Consider the following 21,234-nt stretch of genomic DNA (forward strand, 5'->3'; position numbering starts at 1 on the left):
TACGACCAACTATTTTGACACCTCGCAATTTCAATATCCGTAGTTAAAAACATTAAAGAGTTCATTTGAAATTTAGAATTCTGGTTAGCTTAATGCAGACGGATAAGCCTTGAGCCGTTTCTTGGTATCGTTTCGTAGGAAATTTGGGTATTGTAAATTTATTTACGGGGGCGAAATTATTGGGAACAAAAACTGCAACAGATCGACTATAAAATTATAGATTTCAAAATATAACAAATTATGCAATGGGGTTGATTTATGTTCTACAGTCATTATATTCAGATTGTAAAATCAGTGGGCCGAGGGGAAATGTTCAAAATACAGTCAGAAGAAACGTCACAGAAAGACAGTTGCATCGGTGCGCGACAAGACTCAAACAGTATAGTCATCTTTGTTCTTGCTACAGCATCCTTGCGTAAAGGCATAGAAGAACGAGGAGCCGTAATTAGTCCGGCATACCCCCAACTGATAGTTACAAATAACATTTCCAGCTTTAACAAATATTGCCAGGTTAACATGGAATTTATTAGTTTCACTGTGAAAATCATCTAAAAACCCAAATCTTTTGTCGTGAAAGCCTCGATCTATTCGATGAGTACCAACACCAGGGTGATAATTAGTCGGCTTGCAAATATTTTGCATTATGTTCTTTCATTTCAACCGGAAACCTACGATTTGAACCTCGGAAGCCAGCTTCAACTCAGGAGGCATAGCAATCCCCAATTTATTCTATTTTAGAAAGAAAATTCGACGCTCCAGAACTTTGTGTACCAATATGGAGGTAACTAATTTTTTTCGCCTTTTTTACATCAAGTTGAGTAATAGGACTGAAACCCATGGGCAGGGGGTATATTGACTTGCATAACACAGACAGTCCACGAACTCGTAACCGAACTAAAATAAGGAAAATCGGAATAAATGTATGGCCTAACCCTAACCTGGTACACACACTACAAGAGTACCAAAAATACTGCAATATATCCGCTCACCCCAATTCAAAGTGAATTTAATTAAAAGTCAGAACTGGTCAGAAAAAAGTGTTCGCTATTGTAAAATGCGAAAATGTTGATAAAGAAATATAGAAAAAATATTGACATAAAATCAGTAAATGAATAAATGGCTGAATGATAAAAATTGCAACATATCATTTCATATAAAACACGATCTAAAAATACCAATAAAATACGTTTATATCGAAATGATAATTCACAAATGCATTTACAAGCCATAATTAAAACATAGTAGAAAAAAATCGTGAATTCAATATTATTAGGAATAAATGGCAAAAGCTAAAAACAATCATTTAGCAAGACGTCACGCACTGGGGGCAACTAACCTTCATACATACACCTTCGTACAACTATATATACGAAATGATCAGAGACCAAAACTCTTAACATAGTGGAATGGAACGAGATATTGTCGGGCATCATTTAGCCTTAGGACCATACAGATGATGAATTTCATTAAATATGGTATCTAAAAATAGTGTGAACATTATGTGAATTAGTAAAAAAAAAAACGATTACAAAAAAACAAAACCCCAAATCAGGATTGCAAGTAAGTTCATACCGAGGTTTGAAAAAATAAAGATACCTGGGAATCGTACAAAATAAATTTACTTGGGAGAACGGCTTGTTATTTCGGTATTCCCGAAGTATGTGAACCAAAATTGCGGACACCGGAACTTAGTATGTTTACCAGGTTAGGGTTAGCCATAATTTTATTCCAATTTTGCCTATTTTAGTCTTATTACAAGTTCGAGGAACAGCCAAGTGACTCCCGTAGTATTTGTACCTGAAATTATGGCCTAACCCTGACCTGGTACACATTCTACGTTGCGGAGCCACTATCTTGGTTCACAATCACATACTCCGGGAGTACCCTTTTTTCACATCTAGGCGAATCGAGATCAATTACGAGGATCTACACCCTACGGTTAATAAATGCATATTATACTCAGTACGAGAGTAATTAAGACAACTGGTTTAACCACCTATACTGAAATAATAGCTCGACAAATTTATGACGACCGAGACACATCATATCGAGTTATATAAGCGCGGGAAACTTCTCGTTCTATTTCCGATAAATGACCCGGATGCTTGTCTTCAGATACTTCACACGAATCCTGGGCAATAAAAATATTAATTCCACCGCTTTCATATATGTACATGATTGAGAATAAATAAAATTAAACACAAAGGTGCGGTAAAGAATTTAAAATAGAAACGATAGATCTAAAGGCGAAACGTGGAATCACTGTTTACTGTTATTCACTGTCGTCTAAGTCAGGCGTGAGCAACCTTTATTACGAAAGGGCCAGATACAAGTAACTAGTAGATGAAGCAGCGTGTCGCGTCTTTATTCAAGATAGCCTTTCAAGTAGTTACAGGCACAAAAAATTGTTTCTTTTTGTCATGATCTTACGGCATTGTTGCGGGGTCATTGCAGAAAAGTTAAGTTGAAACGCAGAAATTTCTGAAGAAAACTGCTATTCAAATTTATTGTCGCACCCGACTTTAAACGATTTCAGTTAGAAACACGTTTTTATAACATTGTGTATTTCGACAAGATGGTGCTAGCTAGTTTTACTAATATGACAGTGGCACTCAGGTACTGGTATAGGTTTTGCGACGTACGGAGATTGGATTTCACACGTATCAGATTACCTAAATAAAAACTCGTGTATCGGGCACACCATTCAAAATTGGCACTTCTCCTCGGGCCGCACATTTTTTTTCCTTGCGGGCCGCAGTTCGCACACCCCTGGTCTAAGTGGGTATTTAGTCAAAATATAGCCGTACTGATGGACATTTCACAAGAAATGTGTGATTACTTGAGGATTCCAATGAAAAATTGACGATTCCTGTTCGACAAAATATCGTGTTCCCTGACCGTTTCAAGATCAAGGATACGCGATGCATAGTGGAATAGCAAGCAGTGCTGCGGCCGTGTGCGGACGATGTGACTCCGTTACGTTTCACGCGGCCACGACAATACAACTGAAGATCAAAACAATCATTCACTGTAGATGTTGGATTGAATCTGAGAGAAATATGTCAGTTCTGATTGGCGTCATGTCTTCTTCCATCAACACGTCGTCAAAATTCACCTCCTGGTAAAAAGAGAGAATTTGGGCGTTACGTGACGCATACGTCAATAACTACTTCCATCTAGAATGCGTGGCAGTTGCAGATGCCATTTTTACACTCAAATGAAATATTACAAACCTCTGATTGGTTCAATAGATTACTGAAGGTCGTATTACTATCGAATGGCAACATAGCATCCGATAATTGAATGCCTTGATTTTCATGCTGCATCATGGTCGTTGCCATACTGGTGTCAATTGTTCGATGCTGAGGCTGTTGTGGCTGGGGTGAGAGAGATGCTGGAGAAGTTATGTCGATAGAAACTATATGCTGCAAATATAAAGCAAAATATTTACAATGTAATAGTACTCGACAGCAAAATATAATCTTATTATGCTGATTTGTTTGTGGCCTGATCATATACAATACATTTTCAAGGCACCCGCGGATTGTTCAACACAATATCTCCATCAAAAGTGGAAGTTTAAAAATAGAGGTTTGTACGGTACTTACTTTAGAAAATTCAAACGATCATGCATCATTTTGAAATATACAACATTGCTACGCATGCAACTTTGCGACATTTTGGTTTGCTTTTTTAATGTTATTTGGCAATATTTAACATATATTTTGATTTTACTTCATAGTGTGCTAGGTTAAAATATTCGAAATGGTGACGAAGTGCAGTGGGGGAATTATAGAAATCGAACTATACAATAACATACTGGTATTTTTACCTGCTGTGGTTGCAAATATTGATGTTGGCTGGTATTTGGCGAAGGCGACGTCGTAGGTTGTGTTGCAATGAAAAACGATGGCTGCTGAGGTGACTGTTGTATTAAAAATGATGAGGAATGGGTATCCTAGAATTAGTAAACAGAGTTAAATCAGAGCAGTTTTTCGACATTTGCGTAGAGCAGCGTTTCTCAAACTCCGTGTTCCGCGAAACAGAGCTTCTTCGAAATGTTCCGCGACTAAATTTGTCCCTATGGTAATCTCGGTCGTACTTCGGCGGCTCTAGGTCGTAAATTTGGCGACAAACAGGCGGACAGGCCTCTTGTCAGTCTGGAAAGCATGGAGTTTTCGCCGTCCGTCGGCCTAGTTTTTTAATTGTCAAGTTTACAGCGAACTTTTCAGTTTTACCATATGCTAGAATCTTTTGAAAACCACCCAACGATTTTAACTTTTAATTTCTTGGTGTCCCGCGAAGGGAGATAAAAAGCGTAGATGATCTGGCGGAAAAAAGTTTGAGAAACGCTGGCGTAGAGTATCGGACAGGAGGATACGGATTCTCAGAAAATGATGATAGAATGCAAACAATTTTGACAGAAGTCAGAATGCGCCTTGTGTCTCTACATTGATTAGGTTTTCTTTTAATAATTCATTTCATTTCCAAATCGCTAATATATATATATATATACTGCAATACGTTTACCCACCTGATTGAAGTTGGGACTGTGCTCTTGGATGGGCTGGGACGGAAAGTTGGCAACTTCAAATTCTTCTTCTGAAATAGTAAAACGTTAATATATATTTTGATATATAGGTTTCATAATCGCTTTTCGTTAGCATCATAAAGCGGGAGATTTCGGCATTGGGTCGGGGCCGGTGAACGAAATGTATATTCGTGTCGTAACGATTCAAGTAGCGTTAAGAGTAGATTTTTAACTACAGGAACATACCTTTGATGACTAAGATGTTACAAATTGACATCTTACCTTTGGTGAACATTTGAGTCGGGTCATCGAAAGACACAGAAGTATCCGTGTTCAGCAAACTGTTGAAGATTTCCTCTTGTTCTTGCATAGGTGGGATATCCATTCCTTTGGATTTTACAAGCATCTCTAGTTCCTAATGTAACGTTAAAAATGAAGAAGGTAATTATTACTATACGGTTGGATGGAATGAGAACGTCGTACAGGGGATCAATACGCTTATTGCACCCTTTTCTATATATTGCAAAAGTATTGACTTATTTTTATTGGCACAAAATAGTCTTTAATGTATGCCAAAATTATATAATATGCAAAAGTTTTAGATTTTCACAATTTCGCCAGATTTATAGCAAAGTAATGCGCAACATTGAGTTATATTTATAGTTGGAACTTCAAGAATCTGAAAATCTGTTAAAACATGATAAAAAACACTTTATGTGATGGGGTTTTGACGCCTGTGGGGCTTCCAAGGTGGTCAACAAGAAGGATAATAAAAAACAATAGACTATAAAATTCAAATTTTAAAACTAATAGAATCGTATGTGTACGTCTACCTGTATACGTAGCATAAGTCTTCGATTCGTGTTTTGCATCTGGCCCTGATTTCTTTCGACTTTTTCTGCGCGGGAAACTCGATTTTGTAAGTCGCGCATGTAATCGACTGACGCTTTCAATATTGAACCTTTATTCCATCTCATGTCCCTGGAGTAAATAAATATCATTTTCATTGTAGTGGCAGCTTGTGGCAATATAGCAGATAGTTTGAAGTACAATACGGTGAGAAGTTACCAACCACGACAGTATCGTATTCTGTGAATACCAGAAATTTTAAGCGTTAGCGCCACCGCACCTCTGATTGCCCTGCGTGGGTTCGCAGGTTCAAATCCAATGCGGAGATATTTATGTGCGAGAGGATTGCTGCATTTGCTGGAATCCTCGCCGCCGCAGGGTGGTTCATGTAACTGGCCGGTTAGGGCTTCCTCCACCATCAGGTCCATGTTTCCGGAAACAAATAACTGGCTACCTAATCCCATACCCGATATAGACTAGTAACCGGGCGAGGGGCCGTGGTTCGCGATATGATTAAGCCTTCTTAACGGCTTTCCCGTCCCCCGGGGTAAATATGTAAATCCTATCCTATGTAGCATTACACTTACGGGTCATTATTTCTTGGCACAAGGGTTCCCAACTCTTTGATACGATCGTTGATATTATATCGTCGTCTGCGTTCAACTGTATAAAACAAATGCTCTTCAAATGTTTGATAAAATAACCAACTCAGACCGCTCAACTGCGTTCGTGAAATATCGGAAATTGGAGAATTACGACCAAATAAAATCGTCAGCTAATATCAAAGTAACAAAGTAAAAATATAAAATCACACAAAACTGCTTACTTCGATTGTGATTATCTTTCTTCACACGATCTTGCATATACGTAGCTCTTGGGTCGTCGTCTGAAAAAGATTCAAAATTCAAACGGTGAAGACAACGGCATACCCGAATAAGAATTATTAGTCACACAGAACAACAGAAACCTGGTAATAACTTCAGTCTGCGTTTAGTGCAAGAAATGAGCGAGACATATTTCGGTGAGACTTACCTAAGAATTCTTGTTTTGGAATTATCTCAGGCGGACAAGACGAAGACGTTTTATTCTGGTCATAGACGGCTAACTTCTGAGCAGAAGACACCGCAAATGTTTGTAACGTTGATTGATCAATTGTGGGAAGCTGAAACGAAATACTTGAAGTTAAACCTAGAATTCTTCAACCCAGTGGTCGGCAACCACCGGGCCGCGGCCCATCGCCGGTCCGCGGAAAGGTTACTGTCGGTCCGCAGAGAGGTGACACAAAAACGGCTAATTCTATACTTCAGAATCCGGATAATCATAAAGTTAGCACATCGGGTAAAAAAATTGTTTTGGCAAAACAAACATCAAGCAATACCCAGATCAGAGTCACAAAGTTTACAGGCATTGTTACCTTTCCCAAAATCCTATTAATATGAGCCTTGGTTTCCAATATTGATAACTACAAAAACGAAATATCGAAGTAGTCTGGATGTAAGAAACACGTTACGTGTGTCAATGTCGACCATATCTCCAATATGGGAACAGTTAATGGCCAGCAAACAAATACAGATATTGCATTAAACAGCATCACTTTCGTTTTTTAGTATATTGTAAACATAAATTTCCTAATGCGTACAATTTATTGCATAGGCTTAGTCCGTTTGTATATAAGTGGTCCGACAAAATTTTGGTCATGCTTTGCCGGTCCGTCACTTGAACAAGGTTGACGACCACTGCTTTCACCTATTGCCATGCAATAAAACGGTCATTTACATTAAAACGAATTTTTCGGTAATTGATTTGTTGGGAAACAATGCCAATTTTTATTGTGGACCTAAACCATACTAAAAACGTTGATTTTTTCAATCAAAATTCGTGGTTCAGTCGCATGAATTCGAAACATCATATTAATGAAAGTAATGAAATGTTATCGAAATAGATAAACACTAACCGTTGTGGATAAATTTCGATCACCCAAGCTGGATTCCAGACTGACAATATCGTCGATTATATCATCCATCTGGTAAGAAAAGATGCATGTTGAGCTACATCGTAATATGTAGAATGTAGGACTATTTTAGGACGACAATTTTCAACAATCAGGAAATAGAATTATAAAACGGTAAATATTACCTGAAAATTCATCAACATTTGTCGAAGATTTTATATACTAATCCATTTGTTTGGTGAATGTTTATTAATAACTTTTTGTGGCAAATCAAGAAACTCCAAAATGTCAGAACCATAAAAACCCGTAAAAGACATGAAACCACTAATTCAAAATAAAGTTCTAAGACTTATCTCACACAAGAAGTCGGCATTGAAACATCATTATTTGGTGGTAATAAGCTTACGTTACCTGGGCGTATTCTGGATGGACTTGCCATGCGTGACATCGACGCTTTCTACCATTTATCAACGTCATATTATTATTATTATTATTAGTGTTTTTAAAATACTAAATGAATCAAAACATTGAATAAAATAGTAAAGAAGGATACAGTAATAAGAAAATCTATTTTCAGGAGTGATTAAGAATTTCATAAAAAAGGTTCTTGAAAAAATCGAATATTTAGTCATTTTCGAATCCAGTTATAACCGTACTGTGAATCACTGGTATAGTTCTAAGCATAGTTCTTAGTTTTGAGACAGGGAATACTGTTTTCGTGTCGACTAACTTCCTTACTTTTTCTATTTCTAATTGTTCAAGCAATATATAACTACACGGATATACTTATTGAATGGCAAAAATAATAAACACCTCCATATCCTGTACTTCTAAACCCAGTCTCACATACGATGTACTTAAATATTGCAATCGCAATAGAGATAACCCGCATAAAAAGACAACGCGTAAAACCGAATTTTGTATAAAATATAGTAATAGTAAAACATTAACGATACCGAGACATCGATGCGACTAAACGAACTTTCATACCCCACGAAATATATAAGCATTTAGTTTCATGCAATAACATATTAAATCAAAAATCTGCGATTATTGGCAGATTAAGTCGAGAAATTGTTTCCTTGCGTTAATGTTAAATTAACAGGGGATATTTAACATCTACGCTAGTTAGTTTATTGGATTAAATTCTGATCGTTACAAATACTTCCAGTTGGGATTAAACCCCGTCCAAAAGTATACAAGTTGGAAGTTCCCAGCTGAGTTAATGAGCTGAATAGATAATTGAAGACGGGTAATATCAGTCAATTGTGAACTTACACACGTATAACAAATGGTATGAAAAGTGATTCTTGGGAGATATACTGTTTTCTGTCATTAGATTGAGCGAAACTGAGTCAATCCATACTCAAAATTAAATCATTCAATCGAATTTTCTCATTTTCTGGATATGTACATAAGTATCCCGACCAACTTGTAAAGACTTCAATGAATCCGGTATGCTATGTTGAACGAGTAGTCAAACTTGTGGGGAAATGGTCTGTTTGGATTCGAAAATATAGTTCTAATATATTTCATCAACACAATCCTCCACTCCAAATTGAAAACTCAGGGTATGGCTTCGCAGCATTCTAAACAACGGCAATCAAAGACCGGGGGTATGCAACAGGCGAGGCGGCCCGCCAATCCATTCAGTGTGGCCCTTGTCAACCAACACTCAGATTTTTCACCGCAAGCATAAAATCCTAATCCGACTGTTTATGTCTAGAAAGGCGCTCTCGTGGGTAAAAATACACAAGTTATTTTGCTCTTGTCGCTGCGTTTAAACTTTCGCCGTTTTGCCCGCTGCCTTTATTACTGTTATTCGTTGTGTACATGGAAAAATTTATTTGTGTGGCTCAGCTAGAAATCTGGAGTTGGGTATATGGCCCACCGACAAAAAGTGTTGCACACCCTGTCATATACGGTAGTTAAGCCTATCCTTGCAATACGATATGTGTATATTTGAATGAATGAATAACGTGGTGTCTGCACGTTGTTTTTGTTTATTTTTGTTTTTTAATCAAAGAATATTTTCGATTTACAGCAATTTAAACGCTGTAAAAACAGGCAAAAAACGCAACAAAACTTCGTATTTATGATGTTGTTGGCGCTGTCGACAACAACCTTCGGAGGTAGCGATAAGCTTCCGAGCTTTATCGCTTTAATAACGCGGGCAACAGGTTATAACGATCATAACAAGATATAATTATTCAATTAAAGATCATAGGATTGCGTTGGGAATTCAGGCATATTATAAGCTGTGACTCCTTATAAAGTTGGTAATGTATTCTGTAATTTTGTAGTAATTTAATATCAGTGATGGAGATAAGCAGTCAGAAATTCCATCAACTTTTAACGTCAAAACCATTTGTAATGTATTTTGGCATGGCAGCACAATTACAGTGGGATGCCCGTAAGTAGAGATTACGTGTATTTGGTCATCGAGAGATCAGACTGCACAAAATTACGTAATTAAATAAAATTAACTGCAATTTTATGATAATTCAAAAGTATCGGGGTCAAGATCATGCTAGAGACTTGTCACTTGCAGATAGTATTGAAAAGTTCTACATTATCAGCAATTCTGGAATTACTGGACTTTACATTGTGTAGGAGCTTTTAACTCCACTGATAAATTCCAAGAATTTATCGCCATTTCGACCAATTTCATTTAATATAAAAAAAAATGAAAATCGTTGGATTGTTTTTATAAGTTTAATGCACACAAATAAAGTTAAACATGTGGTGTAACAGATATTGCCGCACACCGAAACATACACAACAGTATCGCACACCGCAGTGTTGGACAAAACCATTCGACTAAGGAGAATATACCTACCTGTATATTGTATTGAAAATCCATTTTATACGTGGGTCCACTCACATGACTATTACGTAAGCTATTGTTTACACCAAAAAAGCACCGTTTAACTGAAGTGTAACCCAAGAAAACATTGTTTTGTACACTAATCCCCTGATATAACGTATAAATAGGACACAATTCAATCCGTCAGTTTCCTAAAGGCTAGTGAGAAATAAAAAAAATCGAGCTCCCAACAAACAATACACTTCAAATATCATAAATAGTTTCGGGGAACGTTGCGTGATTCTGAGGTCATTTGATGACGTCACCTAACAGCAAAAACTGGGTTGACAGATTAAGCACCTAGTTATATAAATTTTAACAAACCAATTTAAATCAAAAACTTCTTTAGGCCTCACTATACCTCTTCTACATCTGTTCTCAATCGCAAATTCGGACTTAGCAGAGAATACAATACTATGCTCAGGCCTGGCATTGTGCTAAGATCATAATTAACTAATGTGATTTGAAAAATCACTTTATGTGTCAATACATGACTAATGGATATAGATTCCAAAAACTATATTCTGGTTTATCACCTCTTTGGAAGGGACAAAAAGTTTTAAAAATAAAAATACCATTAACTACATTTCTTAGCAATATTATTATAAATCATTGAAAATCCCATGCAAAGTTCCCAACACCTGGAGTCATACTAAAATCATATTCCCTTAATGAAAGAATATTGTAACTGTAAGCACAGATTTACCATATAATGCTTATAAATATCCTGAAATGTTTTTAATTGTATTGCAATTTTATGTTGAAATAAATGAGTCAGTCATGACTTCATCTTCTACAGACACAAGCTATATTGCATTGTACAAACGTAGATATATCTACGGTAAAGAATATCAATAAATATTAGCCAGATGAATGTGACCAATCCCCTAATGCATTTAAATAAAAGTTTGTTTGGGAAAAAAAAATATCTGCCCCAGGCTTCAGAAAATTATATCCTTAGGCCATGTAACACATAGTAGATTTTTAAACAATTATCAATCTTATGGAATTTGTAATGTATTGTGAATTTCTCTTATGACGTAAATAGTGGCAAGATTTATATTTCAGGGGCTTTCCTATGAAATAATCCAGGAAGACAAAAATTATGTGTTAATTATCCTGTTCAGTTTTCCTTGTTGTCGATAGTTTGGAAACATTTATATGCATATTGTTTCAACTTGTCAACCAAATGCCACAAATACGTCCATTCTTTTGTTTAGTAAACGCAAACTGATTGGCCATTGTTAAGCTGTAAACACATGAATACCAATTGCCAATTTATAATTGTTTGGTATATTAAATTCAAAATTTTAACTCTTGTTTCAACGATATTCCTATTTCGATGTTATTTACTATGGTGTGTTTTTTCCAATCTAATGGAAATGAATACTTTCTTTTCCAGTAGAAATGAAAGCAAGCCTACTTACTAATGGTATATTTTATCCAGCAAAATATGTAGCTTATCATTTTTTTGTTTCCAATGATAAATAATTTTAAGTGTATAAAATCATTAAGAAATTAAACTATTTAATAAATAAGCATCCATAACATTTATACAACTTTGTAATAATACGATGCATATGGAATATTACCAGTATTTATCCTTAAAAATTTTGATAAGCTAAGAATTGAGAAAATTCAAAATCAGATTTTGAACGATTGATTTTCCTGGTTTGCACATGACTATGCTCCAAGGGAGAAAGAACATTTTGTTTGCATTAAACTTCATTTAGCATTTTTAGGGTTATTTCAAGCCACAAATGCAAATACGGGTACTATGAGTCAGAAAGATGAGTCATACATGAATGACAGTCACCAAGGTCAGGCGTGCTATTTACATGAATACAAAATATATCCTTTGGATAGTAGTATAAACAAAATTTCCATAGGAATTACAACAATGAAAGTTAAAGCTTTCAAAAAAAGTAATTGTAATTTTCCATCTTGTTCTGAGCAAATTCTCAAAACTGGGCTTTAAATTTTTTTTAAATCAGTTTTCAAATAAAAAGAATCATATTTTCACATACTTCAACATAGCAAAGTCAAAGAATTTTGGCAGTAACACCCTTCAGTTATCAGGATTTTTCTGTAACATAGATCTATTTAAATAAAACAAAATAGAATTGATTGCATTGCAAAGTCCTTAAATTTGAAATCAAATTTCACTGCAATGACAGAAGATATAAAATTTAATATTAGTTGAAAAAACATATTTTTCTAAATGAACTATAATGTTGAACAATAGATGGTCATGGTTCACCATATGATTAAGCCATTTTATAATCTTTACTCTACCCAGGGAAAAATTTGAAATCCCATCTTATTTAAATTTGCATCAAACTGTAAATTGTTATTATGACATGCTGAATAATTTTGTTTGAAAATGCAATAACACAAGATGTTCAGAATGTTCCTAATTTGCCAAGGTCTTCTCACTGGGTATGGACAAATACTGATAACTTCCGAGGGAGAAGCAAAATTAGCAAAACAATTATGTCCGTGCCATAAAATTACTCAGCATTGCATCCATGATCCACACATAATATTTGAGTAGATAAGATGGTAGCGAGAAATAAAGCTTACAAACAAGTTTGAATAATCAAAACTATGTTAAAGTTATAAAAAGATTACACTTTTACCTGAGAATCGGCCGAAGTTGAAAGTTGCAAACGAGAAAGTGGACTTGCTGGTGCACTGAGTCCTGATGTACCGGTTACACCTAATCAAAGATAAATTGATTCAAGCAAGACTGACAGCATAAAACAATATTTGGAGACAAATACCAATTAAAAATGCAACATGGTTTGGTCTATAACATATATTACAATTTACTTTTGAATCTGATTGCAACTAACTTTTATTAGCTATACTATGACCCATTTGTACATAATACATAACGCTAAACTCCGGATTTTCCACTTCAAATCAGACATAATGGCCTACTTTCAAAATAACACCTTATTACTATAGAATTATTTTCAACACCTACAGAAAATGAGTCAAAGACAAAAAATGATAATCTGGATGACCAATGCACATCTCTTAATAATAATAACTAATAAGTATAATTGCAATCAAAATACAGCATGATGTATGTGTATTTGTACAGTCATTTGTAATCAGTTTGAATAAATTGATATGCTCTGGTCGCAACATTGATAATAGTAGTTTATGACCTTTTTTATAATAAAGAGTATTAAGTGCCAGTTTTGAAAAAGGAGAACTATTTATTAGACCAGGGATGTGAACTTTAATCAGAATTTGAAGTGGCTACAAAAATTTCGACTCAGATGAAATGCTCACAGATGCACTCCTTACTTACTGATGAAATTTTGGGTTAATGGCTTAATGCAAAAAGTGTTTCACTTTTGCTTGGGGAATTCAACAGTTTGACTCTGGTTATAGCTCTACAGAGTTTGAATGCAATACACGCAAAGACGCTAAACTATGACTCCCAACACAGTCTTGTCTTACTTTACTTAGATTTAATAAATTGCTGAATTTCATTTCACCTTTACCATTTTCAAAATGCTAGTTTTTTCAACACATTTCATTTTAACATTTTTAACATACCTATTGTTTTTGTGTCTGGCATACTGCCATGAGGACGCAGCAATTGATTTACAACTACTTTAGAAGTTCCGACAGAATTGCTGAGATAATTTGCAACCTGATTTCTCTGTTTCTGTTCGACATGGTATCGTGTAGGATGTTGTAAATTACTTTGAACCTAAATAAGTTTGATTTTGTTTAATAATTTTGATAAAAAAAAAAATGAAAGCAAGGTCTCCAATGGGAAGGCTGAAAAACTCAATTCAATTCAATAACAACAACATTAAACATTATTTCGACAGAGAAAATTGAAAAATATTTTATTCTGATAAAAACAATCTATGGTATTGTTAACTAGTATATCATCAATATTAATGTGTACCTCAAATTATTGTATGAACATTTCGGGTCAGAAATATTGAATAGTACGAAAAAATTTATATTTAAACTGAAGACAAACACTATAATAATCCAAGCCTGAATCGCAAATCAAGAAAACTTGGAAATCTTAATTTTGAAACGAACATAAGAAAAAAATTTCAAAAAGTATGAAACAATATTCATTTCAATTTTATTCAACTAGAATATTTAATTAAAAAGGGGCATATTTCTTTATGTTGATGAATAATGGTTCGATGAAAACATTCCGAATTGAAACAATTTTTGTTCAGAAATGAAATGAATTAAATTTAACATTAAATGAAATCACACTAAAAATACTTATATGCCATAATTTATACGTTTTCTTACTAGCCATCAATTTGATTATGTTAATTATTCACAAAATCTTTTATATTTCATTAATTTTCATTCAATTACAAAATATTATGAGATTGTGTTTGCCCATTTCAAAACATTGCTTCTTCATAAATCCAAGTGTTGCCTTCAGGGCGAGGTTCCAATCAAGGTCATACCATAACATTCATTACAACTTTGCTCAAAAAGAAAGATGCCAAACCTAATTCTTGGAAGTGTTTATGTTCAGTAATTTTTATATTCTATTTTTATATACTCAAATTGCATTCAAATGTTGCTCTGGAACTGTTTGTATTCATATTAAACAAAGTATGATTATATTGTATAAAACAAGATATTAATGTCAAGTATGTTAGTTGGTTGCAGCCTTCATCACAAACCACACCCATGCATTTAAAAACAAAAAGATTAAACAAGCCAAATATAAGATGATTCAGCTGCAAGACTCTCCATATGATCAAGGCATTCATAGCCTTTTACCTATGAAATTCATTCTTATCACAGCCTTGTTCTGGCAATGGGCCAGATGCCAAGAAACGGACTCAGGAATATTAAACAACCAACTTACATGCAGAACCGTCCCAGGAACACTTGCTGATGTTGCAACTGCATTCGGGAGCAAGATAGCTTGTGACTGCGTAGTCTTATTCGACTGATGATTCAATGATTTCTTCCGCTGCGCCTCAGCCTGATGAAAGAATTGAGCGATAATTGCCATTATAAAAGTAACGTACACAATGATTGTTCGTAGTATATTCAAAAAAACATCTCCCAAAATATATCATTTATATATACGTAACCAAGTACACAGAAGTTTCCAGTTTTCCTCATTTGAAAAATGATAGATGTGGTACTTTTGCAAATAGCTTCATAATACTGCCATGAAGTTTATTTTGTTCAATAATATAAATTTTCCTATAAAATGCTTTTATATTATCAACAACATGTTTTTGATAGTGTTGACTTCTAATGCCAGATAATCGTATGTAGAATTTATTATTCTTTTATTCTAGTGGCAATCAAACGTATAAATATAGCACTACAGTGATACCTCTGTAGTTGAACGACTCTACTCGAACAATACAGGTGTCAACAAATAAATTCTAGTGAAAAATGCTGCGGTAAGCTACTCGAACAAAAATTCAGTGCTCAAACATCCGAGCGTGCCACCGAGTGAGATGGTGTATGCCTCTTGACCATCCATTGAAAAAAAGCGATTATCAAATATATGCACAGGAAGCCCAAAAAAAGTAGAAGAACCCACAGAAATTTGCTGAGCGTACAATAACTGATACAAAATTAATTTATATAGTTATCTTTATTACGTTCAATCGTAATTGTGTACAAATTTAGATAATTATTGTTGTTTAGCTACAGGTTATGTTAATATTTCCGGTGTTTTGGAATGTCTAAGAACGAATTAAACAAATTACCCTGGTTTGACATGGAAAAAAGTTCGAACAAATCGGTTGTCGAACATCAATCATATAATTAACGAATTATGTTTGACTACCGAGCTATCACTGTTTATATAAATATATCTGTATATAGTGATTGCATTAGACTAAAGTTACAACTAATGTCAGAATGTTTACATGGTGAGATAATAACCCACACTCAGTATTGGAAAGATCCCCAAAAATAAAAGTTTCTTAGGTACCACAGTATCCAGGTATCAGTGGCAATCTTAGCTTTGTTTTGAGGTGTAAATGGCACATAAATAGGGGGTTAAAACTTCTACTAAACTTAGGCCCAAAAAATAATTTTTCTAATTGTCAATGATTCATCGTGTTATTTTATGATTTTCTCACAATTTCAAAATTTGCAAATTCTTACTCGGAAGAATGTAGTAATCATCTCTAGAAACAGAGAAAAGATTCTTTAATCCAAACTGTTACCCAAGGTGTAATAAATTGGCTAAGAAATGCAGGCAATGTGGATACGCAATAATAATTCTGTAATTGCTGAATTGCATATATGATGTATGATCAAACAATTTGAATTCTGCAACAGGTTAAACTTAGGACAGTAGGAAGATTCAAGGCCAAACTTAACACACTAGCAATCAGTTATTTGTCCACTTTTCACTGGCAGACCCTATCGATACTGTCTTTTACTGTTTTAGGTGTAACGTTGAGAACTTATCGGTACGGTAAAGAAATACCGTACCGGTACTGAAATAAGGCAAGTTAACATCGTCTTACTTGGGCCCTCTGAAGCTCCATCTTCGTATTAGTTCTTAGGTAATTCGACATTTTGCACTCTTGATGTTTTCGCAGATACAACAGAAAAGTTAACAATGATCAGAAGTCAAGCAGCAATATCACGCAGCAAACATCACGTCTGCTCATCAGTTTCTAAAAATAGACTTAGCTCGTACGCCTACTGGTGGTACAGTACAAACTTCTGTGCTAACTTTAGTCAGACCAATGACATTAAACAACATGATGCGCAACTCCGGCATTTTTGTCCGAAGATCGTATTCGATAGCACGCTCCAATGCACATACTTGACGAGACGAAAACGAGCGGATGTGTGCTGCTTTCAAGGCGTAGCACGAATGGTGTTCGTGCCTGCTTTGACAGTTGTTGTCGATTTTAATGATATTTTTGAAAGTTGGGGTAAAAAGAAATCGGTAAAAGGTAAGGTGAATACTATTGTTGTATATCACACCCGGGCATCGCACTGTTAAGTACATGTGGGAAAGCCAGCCTTTGTCAAATACTACGAAGTTATTAATTCAGTACGGTACGTAGTTGCCCATTTGCCGAAATTACATATTTACTTACCCCTTATGGTTTCAAATAGTTCATGCACCTCCAGTTAGATTTTTTTAATCAGTGATGATATATACTCATTGTTGATTGCTGCTCATTGTAACATACTATTACGCATTCACTTTTATTTGCGTATCGAATCAAAGTGTTAACAAGTTCACCTAACATTTCACTCATACTGGTCTATATTGTATAGTCTGATTTCTCAAGTATTTGGAGCCACGAATGCTTGTAATTTTCTGACTAAACCCTTTTATTAGTTGGTTTATATACCAAATTCAGTAAAATATTTTTTAAATAAAACATGAGATATTGGATTTATTAGCTTTTCCATTCTGAATCATATAGACTGCTTTATTTATTCTTAACGAAAATTAATAAATCTCCTCTCTTTCTTCAGATGTGAAAGATGTGGACAAACCTGTCTAAGCATTGTGAGACTCTTGCAGCAAAAGAGGCAATAGCAGAAATAGTAAGTATATCAATCAAGAAATTAAGCCGACATAAAGCAAAACTTTCAACTATTCGTCTAATCTCAATTTCCTATTATTTATTCACAGGACAACTATAGCAGACGGGGAGATATCAGAAGTCTGGCGACATATCAGTGACAGTGTGATTCCAAGAAATATAATGCAATTGAAAATAGAAATTTGCAATAGAAAAACAACCTATGGAGGCATGCAAAGACATTTGACCCTCCGGTAGAGTTGTGTATGGCCCCCACATCCTGCAGGGCTTGAGGAAAATAACTAAAAATTCCAAAGCGTAAGATTGCATAAGCGGTATTATTTGTAAAAAGGCACAAAACACGCCAGACATACTTAAAACAGCTTTGGAAATGAGGATTACGGGTACCTCACTGCACCTGTGTTATATTTGGTTCATCAACTTTTGGTAGTACTATAGAAGAAATTCCGGAAGGGGTATAATCATCATTCATGATAAAATACTATCATATATTTTTTGAACAACTTCAATCTAGACCAGGGATCTCAAACTCGCGGCCCCAGAGAACTTACAGTGCGGCCCTCGAACGCTTAACGATAATTGTAATAGTATTTTGGAAGTTTTTTTTTTATCTAAATGTAATAGATTTTTCAAACCTTCTAAAGTGAAATTGATTATTCACACAGAAAACAATTTACTGAAAGTAGTTTTGGAATATTAATTTTTTTGTCCACATTTTGACCCAATTAAGAATACACATCAAGCTAGCAAAAGAATACTTGAATAAAACACTTGAGTAATTAAATTAAACGCAAAGTACATGAAGAAGGTGGCATTTTCGAAGAAAATGGGAGTTGTAACATTTTTGCTCTTCACAAAATTTTGAAGCACATTGTTTAATTTGTCATATTTCCATCAATACAATCAAAAAACACAATAAGCTCAGCAGTCAATATGACAAATTCGAAGACCAACTTCGAACAGAAAATTTCCATGTGTTTGTATATTAATATAATTATACAACGACTTAGTTACTGAAAATCAATATCAATAATAATTCAAGCAATCCTATGCCACGCAATGTAGTGCGAAATGTCTTGTCGAAAAAATCTGTCATTTGTTTTTTTACTGATCTATACATGAAATGATAAAAGTAACTTTTTTGCATTACTGGAATTAATTAAACATTCGTAAAGATCCAGATAAACCCATGATCATGTGGCCTCGTTAGTTAGAGTTGGTACTATAAAATCATTTCAGACTGGCCTTAGTATGCTGGTGACACAAAAAAGATGCCAAATGCCAGGACAAATGTAATTATTAAAACATTGAGTTTATACTGTAGTATTTTTGTTAATTTTAGGTTCATATATTTAGATTAAGTTATTTTTAGTGTATGTATTATTCTTTCCTTATTCAAAGCTTGTTCAAAAATGATTTTGATGGTTGTACATAGAATTTTACGATTTTTTATAATAAATACTGTAACTTGCAAATGTTGCAATAATAGTGGAATGCAAATATTAATATGTAATTGCATTTGAAATTGAAGAAAATAATAAAACTTAATCCAACTGTTTAGTTGCATCACAATATATGTCACAAACTAAAACTATCTTAAAAATATCTTTTAAGTATACATTATCAAAAACTGTTTGCGGCTCTTTTTACAATTTTCAAAATGCAATGCGGCTCTCGAAAACCCATGAGTTTGACACCACTGATCTATTCTAGACGATTCAAGCATTGCTTTGGGAAATTATATCACTTCAATTAAATTGAAATAATCTCGCTATATTAAATACAAAATCGTTGCTATCATAAAGGTAAACCAATTCAGCCACTCGAAATATATTGGCCTTCACAAAGCAATGGAGGCAAAATTGAGAGTTCATGAGCTATGAACATTTGTTCTTTTCTTTGTCTTGAACTTTCCATACTCCACAGCCCATATTAATTTTTTTTAATTTTAATTACCATGTGATGGTCATACATATCTTTAACTTGTATTTTCTGTCATGATGTATTATCTCAATGTGCCAAACTATTAATTAGTGTGCATATTTTGCTTCCAGATGACATAAATGTATTGTCATGTTTATTACCTCAGCTTGGAGTATTGACAAGAAAAAGGTGCCAGTAAATTAGGTAAAAAAATTTTCAACTCATTGTTATAATCAGAATTCACAATCAATAGGAATTATAAACAGCCAACAATCAGTGAGAATTATATGCGAAATCCCTCAGAATAAATTTGTCTAAAATCGGAGGAAGGCAAAAAATATAGGTAGTTTCCATCCACACAAGCATTTCAAGAAGACTTGCTCGAGCCAAACTAAATGAGCATCGTCAGGTGATCGGTAAGGCTGCAAGCTGAATTCAGCCCTGCAACCTCCTGCATAGAAGATAATATTAATTAGTGGGGTATGAGCTAAATTCCTAAATTTAAACAAACCTATCTACGATGCATTATGTACCAGCAATGTTACCTACGATTAACTGAATATGTAATATGTCTAATAAATTCACCTACAAAAGCAAGTTCGATAGGTGCAAACTTTGTGTTATGGAATTGTATCGCAGAACAGTTTTGTATGACACCCTCTTTAAATGAAATTTCAATGATTAAGCGCAAACATTAAAGTTACTAACTTTGAACTTTGTCATTATCTGCAAAATGTTCCACACAAATCTTTCCGCTATCGCGTTTGTAATCTTCTCTGATAAAAAAAAACCACTATGATGTCCAGAATTGCTCTTTACAGCTTGCCTGTTATTCCAGCTTTCCAAGTAAGCAAAACTTCTTAGATATAGAGATTATTTTGTTTCGTTACAGGCGCAAAAAGGCAGGTACTACACGTAAAAAAGACGCCGAGTAGCAAAAGCGAGCGGAAAACGGACGCGAAAGGCGACGAGAAATATGTGCATTGGAGCGTATCACGAAATACAATGTTTTGCCTGTAGTCTTATGGAGTGACGTCAGAGTTGCCTATCATGTTGTTTAATGTCATTGGTCAGACGAACTCCTAATACTGTACAGGGGTGGGCAACATACGGCCCGAGGGCCAGATCCGGCCCGCGACTAGATTTTGACCGGCCCGCAGACTGTACATCATTATGATATTACATTACCGTATGATATTACATTATTACACGTTTAGTACATTATGATAAATTCATTATGTGTTTTTTGGTCTCTAATTTTAGTAAAGTTTAAACTTTACTTTAAACGCGATTTAAAATTTACTTTCTTGCATTAGCGAATAAATATGTGATTAAGATATTGAATACTATTCATGTTATAATCCGGCCCACCGAGGACTTTATTTTCCCACATCTGGCCCGCCGACTAGAGAAGTTGCCCACCCCTGTCCTAATACCTAATTTTATGATTGTTTTAAAGAGAATGTATTCAAATTAAGTTGCTCTCATTAACTTAAAAATAAAGGAGACCCATATATGAGAAAATTCATGCACTAACGCATTTACACGAGAAAACTTG

The 21,234-nt window shown here is 34.6% G+C and overlaps 1 protein-coding gene across 1 annotated transcript; it reads right to left on the reverse strand.

Moving 5' to 3' along the window:
• Positions 1–980: 980 nt before the first annotated feature.
• LOC120335483 (transcription factor EB-like) lies at positions 981–16,916 on the reverse strand. The gene is made up of 14 exons (XM_039402991.2): positions 16,710–16,916; positions 15,074–15,193; positions 13,771–13,927; positions 12,837–12,916; positions 7,335–7,403; positions 6,413–6,542; positions 6,207–6,266; positions 5,968–6,043; positions 5,365–5,512; positions 4,814–4,946; positions 4,535–4,602; positions 3,833–3,958; positions 3,234–3,425; positions 981–3,118 (listed from the first exon to the last, which is right to left on the reverse strand). The coding sequence occupies exons 1-14, from the start codon at positions 16,758–16,760 to the stop codon at positions 3,026–3,028; spliced, it is 1,503 nt and encodes a 500-aa protein (XP_039258925.2). The 5' UTR covers positions 16,761–16,916; the 3' UTR covers positions 981–3,025.
• Between the last annotated feature and the right edge of the window lie 4,318 nt (positions 16,917–21,234).

This window comes from Styela clava, chromosome 2 (assembly GCF_964204865.1).
Source record: "Styela clava chromosome 2, kaStyClav1.hap1.2, whole genome shotgun sequence".
Classification (NCBI taxonomy): Eukaryota; Metazoa; Chordata; class Ascidiacea; order Stolidobranchia; family Styelidae; genus Styela; species Styela clava.

Excerpts from the sequence above, each read along its gene's own strand:
- LOC120335483 (XM_039402991.2), bottom strand. The coding sequence starts at position 16,760 with ATGTCGAATTACCTAAGAACTAATACGAAGATGGAGCTTCAGAGGGCC. Across the intron at positions 12,917-13,770 it reads GCCAGACACAAAAACAATAG|GTGTAACCGGTACATCAGGA; the intron begins GTATGTTAAAAA and ends ATCTTTGATTAG. Across the intron at positions 6,044-6,206 it reads GAAAGATAATCACAATCGAA|TTGAACGCAGACGACGATAT; the intron begins GTAAGCAGTTTT and ends TGTTTTATACAG.